Source organism: Perca fluviatilis, chromosome 4 (assembly GCF_010015445.1).
Source record: "Perca fluviatilis chromosome 4, GENO_Pfluv_1.0, whole genome shotgun sequence".
NCBI classification, from domain to species: Eukaryota; Metazoa; Chordata; class Actinopteri; order Perciformes; family Percidae; genus Perca; species Perca fluviatilis.
In genome coordinates this window covers 17,834,725-17,848,440 of record NC_053115.1, presented here as the reverse complement: position 1 = coordinate 17,848,440, position 13,716 = coordinate 17,834,725, and the positions used below count along the sequence as shown (strand labels likewise).

The following is a 13,716-nucleotide window of genomic DNA, read 5'->3' as shown; positions in this document are numbered from 1 at the left end:
AATGGACGCCAACCTCGCCAGAGAGCTGCTCCTGGATTTGATCCACCTTGCCAAGCAGCTGGAGTAGGGAGGATACAGCATTGGGCGTCACGTCAGTATTTAATAAAGCCTAAGATACATTGTTTCCCCCACATAGACAATATGACTTTGCAATTTACTTGGTCCCTGGCACTTTTCCTCCCAAGGGTAGACTGTACTCCCTCTCCTAGCCTGAGATGCGGGCTATGAAAGATTATGTGGAAGGATCTTTGGCGGCTGGGATAATCCGACCTTCATCCTCCCCAGCGGACGCAGGGTTCTTCTAGGACAAGGCAAGGACAAGTCCCTACGCACCTGCATAGACTATCGAGGGCTGATGACTGTTAAAGATCGTTACCCTCTCCCTCTGATATCCTTGGCTTTTAAACTGTTGCCAGGGGCCAAGATGTTTACTAAATTGGATTTGAGGAATGCTATCGCCTAGTCAGGATTAGGGAGGGGGACAAATGGAAAACCGCTAAACACTCCAAGTGGCTGCTATGAATATTTGGTGATGTCATTAGACCTCACCAATGCAGCGGCAGTTTTTTTCCCAAGCCTTAGTTAACGGTGTTCTGAGAGAGATGCTTAATGTAGACATTTTGATTTTTTTCCCCAGATCTGCAGACCCACAAACAGTGTGTTAGCCAGATCCTACAATGCCTGCTTGACCACCAACTCTTCATGAAAGCGGAGGAAGTGGGAATTTCATGTCCTCTCCGTCTTCTCCTTGGGATATGTAATCGCGGAGAGGGAAGGTGCGGATGGATACAGAAAAAGTCCAGGCGGTGAAGGACTGGCCTATACATTTTTAAAATGTAATTCAATTAATGTTGATTAAACTAAAATTACACTTTTGAGGCCACAGTTTCTTGTAAATCAAATATTCTGTTGTCTTCCAGTCTGTGTTGGTGAGGGGACTAATTATTATCACTGCTCCTTTCTGAAGTATATTTCCTGAGGTGTGACTCATTTGCCCACCCTTAAATTACATTATAAGCAAGTGCCAATTCAATGACCCTTGAAGGAATAAAAATAGGTTATTTTGGTTGAACAAACACATTATTGTAATTGAAACTTAAAACCATTTTGTAATGTAAGTATGTGTTAAAAATCTCCCTTTTGAAAATAAAATGGGGTTTTCAATACTGTAGATAAGCAAATGTACACAGTATGATAACCGTCAATTTTCATAACACAGTATACCGTGAAAAGGTAAATCGCTGCAACCCTATTTGACAAACACAGCAACACAATTACCAGCAACACACACACATAGACACACACCACCTCAACCATATGTGAATAATTCAAGACGATTCTAGAAGAAACCATTATCCTGGGCAGACAGGTAAGTTGATACGATGAGCCTCGTCCCTGCCTCCTCGCCCAGTCGTTCTTCACCTCTCCCCAAACACTCACTGACCAGCCCACCAGGGAAGTAAATTTATGTTTTCTGCTCTTTGTTATCAGCTGGGACATGTAGGTGACGCAGAGGCCTCGACGCTGTTCTACTCTGGCAGGTAGGACTTTCACATCATTGACAATAATAGCTCAGTAGTAGTGAACTGTTGTCACTGCTATTTGAGCAAATTGCAACAAAAACATGTAATCAGGTTGTGGTATTGCGGTAATGAAAAGCATTACGTAAAAAAGGAAATACTTATTGGGTAAAACCATTAATTGAAATGCTTTAACTTTATATTTGACTGTAAAGTAAGTCTTGCTGAACATTTCCTGTTTTGTAAGTGCTGGTGTTACTAAAGAGGCTTGATACCAACATAAGAAGTGACTGTAAAGAGTTTTTAAAGGGTCTTCTGTGGGTCAAAGCTATCATTTGGTCATTAGTTTTTCATAGGGGTGGGATTAATGTGTAGCTGTGTGACAGATGTACAAGCGCCTCGTGATGCAGTTGCATTTATCAGACTGCCTTTTAACTTACAAATTCAAATGTTTTATGGTAGGACAATGTTAACCGTATTGGCATAATGCCTTAAAAAAAAACTTACACAACACAATGAATTACATCATTTGACATCAGAAGTTAATGAGTTGGTCTGATAATTAACTTTTTTACAGAGTTAAAGATCTTACCAGTAAAGACAGTGACAATGTGTCTTATAGGAAGCATTCTCTAAAATGTAGCAATAGATAGTTTAATCTCTGTTTGACCCTGGAGCAAAAATAAAAAACTAATTATTTCAGAATCTAAAATACTTTCAAATTCACCCTGTACATCCCTTTAGATAAAATGTATACATAAAGAGACAGTATTTATTATTAGATCTTAAAATTTCAGAATCTGCTTGCTCACAAAGAACTGGGGAAATGGGAAATGGGAAAGATGTATGTGTGTGGGGAAATGTAGTTATTTTGAAAAGGGAACAGTTTAAGGAGGGCAGCATATTGTCAGTGGAAAGGACACATTTTCACTGACTTTGGCAGGAGAGACATAAACATCATTATAGCAAAAATGTGTCTGGCTACCTAGGTTATCTGACATGTCTCAATATATTCATCATATAGATTTGGTACACAGAATGGATGTTTTTTTTTAAATGGCTATAATCATTCTTTTTTATTATAACTGTATCAAATGACAATGTAAAATCAAGGTGACAATTTGAAAGGGGTCACTCGTATGAACCTACAGAGAAATTTTATCTGGTTTTACAGGGCTCTATAGTGAGATTCAGCTTATTTTTAAGCTGTCCGGTCACAACTTTACTGTTTTAGTTCACTCTCACCGCTCTCGCAGCCTCTTTTTCATCTGCAGCAGGCAGCTGTTTGTGGAGAAAAGTTTCTAAAAACCCACTGTGTAGTACCTGCTCAGCATGCACTAAACAACTGACAGACACAGATAGAGACTAGCTCGTGAACATAGTGGAGCATTTAGCAGGTTAAGGGCCAGATATTTCCCTTTGGTATTGGTGGACACCAAAAACAGAGTTACAACACTTACATTCATCAGGTGGACAGAAACACGACTCTAAATAAATGATAATGTTGTTCCATAACTGCTGGATTTGCAAATAATGATAAGTTCGTCATATCGACCTACAAGGTGATGATAAATAGAACACCTGTTGTGGTTGGGAGCTCAGGGATTACATATTGCTTTGATGAGACATTGTTAACAGCTGAGGCTCCATTCACATACTCTATGACCACCAGAATCTCCTCTGTCATTTTAGAGCAGACATTGCCAAACATGCCTTACTCTTAGAGTCACTGGGGCCTTAACAGGACCCCTTTATATTTACAGCTCTAATAGATTAGGTTTATGTCAATACATAACCATTGTTTGATTTTGGAGGTACTGTAGGCCTATGGTGCATTCTCTGAAGATCATGAGAATTTTTAATATGATAACCTATAAGTAATTATAATTTCATTGATGCTGATTCCACATATCTTCAACAATTTTGTATAATTTCTCAGAAAATAAATTAAATTAATAATAGGGGTGTCGTTCTTCAAATTCACAATTAGATTTGACTTTCGATTTTAAGGTCATGATTTGATTCAATTTTCGATTTAAAATTTTTTTTCAGCAATGCCATTGCTATTAGAATATGGCGTCTTGAATCGTAGCAACAAAAAGAAGAGCCAAGGCAGAAGGGTACTTTAACAGCTTGAATTTATCAGACTTTAGGAGCTGCATCTGAATGGTTGAACCTATTATAAATCATTTACAAATACTTTATAGATCAGTTATAGCAACAAGAACAACGTTTGGGTTGCCAAGATATGAAAATCCCAGAGAATCCATTTATTGACTACTTATCAACACACAACTGCAGATTTGATGATTAAAGCCCTTTATTAATGACCTATTAACATTTATAACCACTGACTCGATGGCTTATCAGAAAGGGGGAAAGCCATGATGAGCAATTATTACAGCATTATTTTCAAATAGAAATGGAAAACAGCTGCCTGAATTTTTCACAACTTTGTAAACACAAAATGAGTTCTTATTAATAACTCATAATTGAAAAGCATTAGTAACCATAACGGATTAATTTTCTATTGATCATGAGCCCTTTATAAAGGGAGCCTTATTAGAAAGTGGTATCCAAGTAGGTTTAGTATTATTGCTTTTCATCTTTACCAGAACTGCAGCCTACAAATGACAGGTGCACACTGATTTGGATCCACTCAGTCTAGTGACCTTCACGTGATTAATGGATGCTGCATGTGTCACCCTGTTTGAAATGTGTCACCTTTATTGAAGAGCAGGTAACACTGCGGACATGCCTGTTTGAGGGGAGCAGGGTGTTGTGCAGGAGCAGGGGCAGAAGGAGGAGAGCTCGCTCTCTGATGTAGATCGTTTCACTGTTCACTGGCGCCGTGACGATAAACAGGCAGCGGACGAGGATGCTCTGTTGTCTGGTGCGCACACTCCTGTCTCCAGCTCTCCACGATCACCATGGAAGAGCTTAATTAATGCACAGGCTTTATGTGTCCCTCCTGCTCCCGGAGCTGATGAATTTTAAACCGCCGTTTGCGACCGGACGTTTTTCGCCCTCTGAAGCACTGGACCCTTGTTACCGAGCGGAGGGGACCGCGGCTGAATCATAAAGTCTTCAGAAAAAGGTAAAGCACGGTGCGGTTTCTGCTCCACAAACTGAAGTTAGCCTCTTTAGCATAGCTGCGTTTTCCTGCATGCAGGCAATGATGATGCCTTTTCGTTACTGTCAGATGACAGTGTCCTGTCGACGCTGTCATGTTTTGTCGATTTAGATGAGGAGATTTGTCGACTTGTCATGAACGAGACATTTAAATAGTCTACATTTTGATAGAGCGTGGTCAGGGCTGATACTAGGCTGGTACCTTTTCTACAAACTGAGGTGGGCTGTGGTCATGTGGACTGTCCACTATATTAGCCCTGAGTGAGTGTAAGAGCATCACTGATTGAGGTTTGTTGTAATAACGTTGCCAGCTGTTTCTGCTGAGCAGCGAGGATCAGCTGACGGCTGTGCGTTGCTCAATTTTCACTATGAGCGCCCGGAGTCAGCCTGTCATTTCACATCATTTTTGGGGGGGATTTCACCATATCCTACCTTGGTGGCGTCCAAGGAGAAATAAGAGCACGCTTTATGGTTATTCTGTGACGAATCTTACGTGGAAATGCCAGTGTGTCGTTTTAATCACGGGTGCACTGTCGACGTTGTCGATGTAGCAGTGAAATTAATATTTCAAAATAAGCGCATTTGGTACGCATTGTTCACATATTGAGCTTGCACTAGCCTCGGCTACATGAAGGCAGCATCCTAGCACAAAAAAGATCCAAAGCTGGCAGCCTGCATTCACCACAAGATGTGCAGTCTTACATCACAGCAACACATATCACATTTTTCTATGCAATATGAAGATGAATTCTTCTTGGAGCATCACTGCAATGTGACCTTTTCTGTTTCTTCCTCTGCGGGGCCTGCTCAGCAGTTCAAGGACTTACACAACTGATGTGACCAAGTGATGCCTGAGAGTGGCAGCTCTGAATTTACAGCTTAATTTGTGTGTGCATTTTAACATCTGCTTTCATATGTTTCCTCCTAGAATATGTTCAGGTTCAGGAATATGTTTGATTGTTTATTAATTAGACTTTTGATGGCAACGTCAAAATCAGGCCAACCTCCTATATATCTCATAGTTGTGAACGGGTCCTCGGCTTCAGTTGCACATTTCATTATTTTCACAGTTTGAGGCACACACCAGGATACATTTCACATTTGATGACATAATGGAATTATCTTATTTGCATGTTTGAGGGGAAAAATAAATTGCTTCTTTATCCTTGAAGAGACGAGTGCGGTTCAATAAGCTGTCCGAGACTTATTGGCTTTATTTTGCCATCTTTTTGTAGGTGTGTGTGATCATAATATCAGTCATGTCTAAGCTGAAGTCAAAAGTTCTCACATGGCCTCAAACATTAATTGTAGGCCGGTTTGTGCTCTATATACCAATAGGAATTACCCCTGCACCTTTTTACTTCACTGAACTCCCACTGCCTTTGAGCCCATTTGGAGCACCTACTGTACCCTGTACACTGTTTACCTGCTGAGTGCACCTGAGAAAGGGGCATTTTCAATTTTTTTGACAGAGGATAGTATAGAAATGGGGGAGAAAGTATACGCTGGATTTTGGATTGTAACCCTAACCCTTGGACAAAGAAAACACATTTGATTAAGACAAGGCAAGCTTTATTTATATAGCATGTTTCATAGGGTTGGGTATCGTTTGGATATTTACGATTCTGATGCCGAACCAGTACTTTTAAAACGGTTCCGATTCCTAAACCAATTCTTGAAAAACTGAGAAATGACATCAAAGAAAGGCTTTTACGTCTGTTTTGGTGAGCCCAGAGGGAAAATATGCCATTTTAAAAGTAGCCTACATTTACGGTAGCTAGCTAACGGTAGACTACAGAGAATGGGTGATATTTTTACGTCCGTTTCTGAGCGACAGAGGGAAAATATTTCAGTCGACACATTTCTATAAACAGGCAGAAGAACCTGAAAGTCTTGTGTAGTGCATTATGCATGCCAATGTAGTGATTAAAGAACAGATTTAATGTGTTCTGCTCTCACTTAAAAGCAATATAAATTATTCTTTTATTGTTATAAAAAGTGTAAAATAAACTGATGCCATCTCTTCTCACTTTTTTCTCATTCTCAGAGGCAAATTATGCCAGCAGCACCAGAGTCGCTCCCCCTGGTGACGTGCCAGCTCGTTGGTCAGATTACTCGGCCCTTCTCTAGCCACCCCGTCTACCCTGGCAGATCCATGCTGCTGGATGCTCCTCACAGAGCCACGCCCGCACCATGAGCGCCAACGGGCCCGCCCCAGACCCGGCCCCAGAGGCCCCTCCCGCCTCAACCCCTGTCCCTGCTGCGGCCCCAGCCCCAGCCCCTGTTGCACCACCCGCACCTCCTGCCCTTCCTGCCCCAGCGTCTACTACCATCCCGGCAGGTGCGTTGGCACAGAAGAAGCGGCAGCAGTATGCCAAAAGCAAGAAACAGGGCAGTAATGCCAACAGCAGGCCACCGAGGGCTCTGTTCTGCCTCAAACTGAACAACCCCATACGCAGGGCCTGCATCAGCCTGGTGGAGTGGAAGTATCCTTTACAGTGGTTTTATGTGTTGTTGGGTGCATGTCTGAAATCCTGTTTCCTCCTGGTTTTAAAACCCGTCCTGAGTGATCCGATCACAAGTGGACAGCTCTAACGCTGTAAACACACCGCCGGCGAAGCGCTGTGAAGCGTAGATTCGTGCCCGATCGCATGTCTGGCTGTTCATACCAGTCGTACATTTCTCCGTGCTGGTCACAAAGCGATCCTCTATATTCTCTATTGTGAAGTATTTTCAGGAAATTAAACGTGTCATCCACCGTTTTATAGCTGCTCCTTTGACCAGTCAGGCTTGCCGGCTGAGCAACAACAGAAGTTGCGACGTAAGAACATGAATGTCTGTAGTCCAATATCCCACATATTCGTGAATTCAGGTACATTTAATGAAACTAAAAATAAGGTTTTTGTTTTCCAGCGTTCCCCGGGGACCTCCGTGTGGCCGCCATTTCCAGGCTACCGCGGGGCACAGAGCTCTAGAGAACCAGGGATAAAAGCATCCAAAACACACGAGTTACTCTCAGTGATTTCTGTGACATGAGAAATACTTTGAATGAGTATGTAGTTCCGCTTACAGTTGAGTAGGCGGTCCTTCAATATGGCCCAGGACATGTTCACGTACACACTGCTATTAGAATGTGGTAATATGTGGCCTAAACCACCGTCGCATGTGGTCTGAGTGATCGGATTTCAGCGCGTCCTCAATGCATCCTGGGTGCATTCCCACCTGTACCTAGAGCGCTGCGATTGTGATTCGATCACTCAGGACAGATTTTAATACCAGGTGGAAATGGGGTTTGAGTATTGGGATTTGACCAAAGATCATTAACTGTTCATAGAGCTGAAACTGTTAGTGGATTAACTGATTATAGAAAACTAATTGGCAACTATTTTGATAATCGATTAATCATTTAAATAGTTTATCAGGAAAAATCACAACATTCTCTGGTTTCATGTGAGAATGTTTCTCTATTTTCATTTTATATCTGTTTAGATTGAATATCTTTGAGTTTTAGATAGTTAGTTGGACAAAAATAAGACCACCTTCTGCGCTGGGAAACTCTCATGGGCATTTTTTCAATAGACCAAATGACTAATGGATTAGTCGAGAAAATAATTGCCACATTAACTGATAATGAAAATGATCGTTAGTTGCAGCCCTACTTGTTCACAGCTTGTGTGTGTATACCATTGTTGGATCTTAGCTGTGGTATTGCCACATTATGTGATTTAATGTAGTGCTTTTTACTCAGGCAACAAAAGAAAGAGAAGAAATACCCATTTCTCTTGGTTTAGACCTTGCCTTTTGCTTTTTTCCCCCCACAAGTCAGTGTGTTATTTATAGCTATAATATATGAAACCTGAAGCATGATGTAAAGTGTTTTCAAGAACCAATATATTGTATAGATGATAACACGCAGTGTTGGGAAGGATACTTTCAAAACGAATTCCATTACAGAATACAGAATACATGCCCACAAATGTAATTTGTAACGTATTCCGTTACGTTACTTAATCTGAGTAACATATTCTGAATACTTGGATTACTTTGCATTTTATAAGTGTAGGAATGCAGCTATCACATACATCTTACTAAACAGGCCTACTCTGGTGTGTTATTCTGTTCCAACTGGCTGAATGTGTACCTGAACAAGCAGATAGATTTTTGTATTTGTAGTCCCGAACTGCACACTACAAAAATCTAAGATACCACGAGCTAATTTTAGCTAACGTTAGCTAGCATGTCAAACGGCGCTAGTAGTCTGTCAACGGCTCCATTGTGACTGATCACGCAAATAGCTAATTTTTTCGTTTTCATATTGGGGCTTCTGGGAAATGCATGGAGTTGCCTTAATTTATTTAGGGAGTGAATAAACTCGTGAAACAGAGAAGTATCGTCATGTAATCCATTGATTTCAACAATGTAACTGTATTCTAAATACCAACTATTCAAATTGTAACTGTAACGGAATACAGTTACTCATAATTTGTATTCTGAATAAGTAACGCCGGTACATGTATTCCGTTACTCCCCAACACTGATCACACGGCACAGTAGTTGATATTTTTGAGTCCCAATTTAAAAAATAAAGATGTAACATGTTTTTAGCACAAAAGACTGAAAGTGAGAGAGAGTGAAAGTCACTGAATCCTAAAATACTGGCAGGGTATATGGATAAAGGGACTCAACACTGGCACAACACAGCTGTTTGACAGTCTGGTGTGCTTGTTGCTAAAGCAGATGCTGTCATCACAAAAGCAATCAGATGTTATAAAGGAGATTGCCTATCATGAATCGCAAAGATACATTTCATAATCCACCTTTGTGTGTTTGTCGAGAAAAGGGTCGGTAGGGATTTACTACCAGTACACTTTGGGAAATGCAGCTGTGGCCTTATCAGCAGTCCCAAATTGTTTGGCATGGACTGCATGCAACAGTGCAATAGTGTTTGTTTCTGAGATTTTGTGATTGGAGAAGAACAACTCAGAAGAGTGTGAAGAATTAACTGAATTGAAGATGTTTTTTATAAATGATATAAGTAATGGTCCAGTCGCTGTGTCATTGTTACTGTAATGTGGAATGCAGTTGGTTGTTTTAGTGAAACAATCTCTAATTCTTGACATTGTTAATCAGTTTAACATTGAATTGTTTTTAGTGTAAATTACAGGATATTGTTTTTTAGGATGGCAGATATTTCTTAGTTTTAATAGTTCATAGCATTTGAGTAACATTCTGGTAAATCTGCAGATTGAGATTTAGTTTGGGAAAGTAAGTAACAGAAGAGGCAATGATAACATCAATGTAGTAAAGTGGTTCCCAACCATTTTTACTTTTGACCCCTCAGAACAAAGCTTTGTCCAAATTTGACTACCTCTTCACGTCTATGGATTACAACCAAGTCAACCAATTGTGATTATATGCTTTCTCTGCTTAGTTTACAAATCATATTATGACCCCTTTAATGTATTCTGGTTGGGAACCACTGCTCTACAATAAACAATTACACAGCTCAAATAGCAGCTAAGATATATAACCCAAACAAAACCATACAGATCATGTGTGGCTTTGTTCTGCCATTTAAAACATTGTTCATTGAAAAAGCCATTCAAAACTCAGGATCAGGGAGTTATGATGTCTTAAGTTATTTTCATGTCTAACTTGTTAAATTCTGTGAATAGTTTATAAATTAAAGTAGTGCAGAATGTTTAATGTCACAGCAGGTAAGTCTTTTTTATCCATATGATAAATGATATGATAATTATTTTGTCTTGCTATGTTGCATTATTGCTCTTCTGTGTTTTCCTTAACTTCTTTCCCCAGGCCATTTGATATATTTATATTAATTGCTATTTTTGCCAACTGTATGGCCTTAGCTGTCTATGTCCCCTTCCCTGCAGATGATTCCAACTCCACAAACCATGACCTGGTGAGTAGTCTTTATATGTCACTATAATCCATTTGGTGCCTGTTGTATCAGTACTGCTACTTACAGCCAAAGACGTATTACTCTACATTGTGTGTATATGGACTGTCTGAGTTCACATTTTCAAAGTTGTAATGTCTGGCTTCAATTAAGGGTTGATATCTGTATGTTTGTGATAATAAGGAGTTAAATAATAGAAGATAATCTCTTTGAGTGGCTGTTGTTGTTTTCTTGTTTGGTTAAATAATTTCAAGATACATTACAAAATGCATTGTTACTTCATAATCCTCTTTCAGTTGACAAAGTTTGATTGTATCGCCCTTTCGAGATCAAGATATAGTCAGAGATTTTGCAGTAATAGTAAGACGTTGCATACAGAATGTATCTTCAGTATATCATGCAGATTTGAAGTATCTGCTGTGCCTACACAGTGAAACACTTTGACAACTATCCTCATTGGTGCTTTATCATGCCATAGTTTCCCTGTACAGAGGTTTTATTCAGCTTTCTATTTTTAGAATTTATCGTCATTGCACCACTCTGTGCACCTTGTGCATTTATGTCTGTGTGATGAATTATGGGTGATGTAGTGTTGTAAGCATTGTTCCACAGCTGTGAATGAGTGCACTCTCCAAAAGCCAGACAAACACACAGAATGTGGCCCTTACATGAGCCGAATTTAGCTGTAGTGTTCAATGATTCATGAGCAGCTTATACAGCGAGTCTGCAGACATTTGAATGTTCTTGAAAGCTTCATCTGAGAGTAGGAACATGTTAGAGAAAGATACCAGCCCGCTGTAAAAGACCAGCGGGAGTGTTTCTCTCAGTTACGCTGCTGAACCCACAGTGCAAGATAAGCTACAGCTTTGGCTAAAAGTGTGTCTGGTCTACTTCAGAGAAGTAAGATGTACTGCTCTCATTTTGACCTCCTGGAGGGTGACCTCAGGGTGTTTGTTTACACAGCGGTGGTGCATCAGGGGAAAGTGGGCCATGTGGGACATTACAAAGTCTGATACAGTATTATGTACAGTGTGTTGTCAGGGTAAGTTTGGGAGGGAAGTTCGAAACATTTTGATTGTCTCACTTGATTTGATTGTCAATATTGTCAACTCGAAGAAAATGTCCAAACTTGCATAAGTATGGAACAAGAATCTGGAAAAGTGTTGAGAGTCTGGTTGGACTCTGAATAAAGCATTGCTGAAAAATCTGTGCATTTTGCTCTCCTGTGTGAATACAAATACAGCAGCAAAAGCGTTGAAAGGCTATTCTAATACATGTCAGCATGCAAACGCTTGCTGAACTGGAGTAGTTACACACACGCCAGCTCTCTTTTTGTTTTTAGTTTACGGATGCAACAATCCGACCCGTTGGTTTGGTATCGGCATCCACACTGACCTTATTAAGTGAATCAGGCACTGGCCAGACGTGATCAATCCACATTAGGCTAAATATAGTTTTCTTTTTGGTCTTTTTCTGTGGTGAGCTAGTTTTGAGGCATAAAATCACTCAATAAATGTATTTTAATATGAAGGCATTTATGTGATAGGCCTTTACTGTGAAGCCAGAGGTGTTAGGGAAGTTTACTAATTTTATAACAGAATACAATGTTTATTTCTTCTACCTTTATATATAAAATGTTGCGATGTACCAAATAAATATTTTACTACACAGCATGAATGTGAGGCTTATTAAAATAAGCTACTTTCAGCTGAACAGCAGCTCCATTGAGCTAAACAGCTCTCAGCGACAGATGCCACTCACTAATGTGTGTCCCAGCGTCAGACTAATGATGACCATGTGCATAGTGTTGACAGGTGCTTATTTCAAACTGGTAACTTTTTGTGTAGCCTCTAAACCTCAGGTATTTTAACAGCTTTACAACACAACCATTATGGAGCCAAACTGCAATTTTAATAATAAGGATAATAAATTTAGAGCGTTGCCAGAATTTATGTTCATATGTTCAGAGCTTCACCTTCTCATGTGTTCAGATCCCACCTAAGGGCAAAGAGAAAGTTCTGGGACCAATTCAGTATTCACTCTTGTTATGACCAAATGGCATCAAATTAAATAACTACACTCGCTTGGAAATAAGCTACATTCTATGTCTCATCTCAGCCTTTATAATAAAAACCAAAGCTGTAAGTGTGAATATAGATAGTTTGATATTTTTTAATGAGGCCAGGGCATTGCTGTGTAATATTTGTTACTAGACCCTGTATATGTCTCCTCTAAACACAAGTGTCAGATTGGATTTATGGATGCACCCATTAAGAATTAACCAAGATGCTACGTTTTGTGTACTGCCTATCATGAGTGAGCAGCATCATTGATGTGGCTTACATGCTTCATGAACAAGATCATTAAGTAGAGATGAGAGGACATGCTAATGATTGGATATCCAATTATCATTTAGTTGCTTCTTTTGAGTGTCAGGACAGAGCTTAACTTTTTGAAAACGCACAACTGCCTCTTCTGTGGTTTTATGGATTCTTCTTTAACTGCACTATATACATTTTTGCTGATCCTTATATGGATCCTGGTCCAATGCTTGCACAGACTATGGTTTAATTCTGCGGTGTCAACGTTAACTCAGATACCGGAGGGTGAATAATGCAGTCTTTCCCTTTTCAGCAGAGGTTGAACAATAGAATACTTTGTAGGGCAGGTGGGCCAGCTTGGCCTTGGTTGTTCTACAGAACACACGCTGTAGTCACAGGAGGAGCACTAGAGACAAAAGTGCTGAGCTAGTTTTGCTTTCGCAGTCAGCAGGTAAAGCTGTAGTGAAGATTGCCATTTCACACCGCTCTGCTCTGCAGCCTCACAGGTGGACTGAGGACTGATATGAAACCTGAGGTGCGGTGCTGAAAGGCCTGATGTGTAAAGCGAGGATCAAATTATATCACTAGACTGCCGACATAAGCAGGTTTTTACTCAGTGATACATTCAAAAGTGGTGTAACTTTCAGCACAAAGAGACAATGAAACCTTGCAATGCAGACAAGCTGACTTCTAGGATTGTGGATGTGTAGACAGCTCACTTAGAGCATTCTCAATTAACATTAACTCCTGGAAGGTCCAAATACTGAATCTGTTCGTTTGCTTGTGCTACACTGTCTAAACAGTGCCAAGATGCTGCAGAGCT

The 13,716-nt window shown here is 40.1% G+C and overlaps 1 protein-coding gene across 19 annotated transcripts in view; it reads left to right on the top strand.

The window, feature by feature from the left end:
* Positions 1-4,210: 4,210 nt before the first annotated feature.
* The window catches only part of cacna1da (calcium channel, voltage-dependent, L type, alpha 1D subunit, a), a 62,928-nt gene continuing 53,422 nt past the window's right edge, over positions 4,211-13,716 (top strand). For 11 of the 19 annotated variants that reach the window (XM_039796574.1, XM_039796573.1, XM_039796575.1 and 8 more), the window contains exons 1-3: positions 4,214-4,617; positions 6,700-7,138; positions 10,470-10,575. In XM_039796574.1, coding sequence (XP_039652508.1) covers positions 6,846-7,138; positions 10,470-10,575 — 399 coding nt within the window. In that variant the 5' untranslated portion in view covers positions 4,214-4,617; positions 6,700-6,845. Of the gene's footprint in view, positions 4,618-6,699; positions 7,139-10,469; positions 10,576-13,716 lie in introns of all 19 variants that reach the window. The other 8 variants (XM_039796590.1, XM_039796587.1, XM_039796585.1 and 5 more) reach the window with 2 other exon arrangements.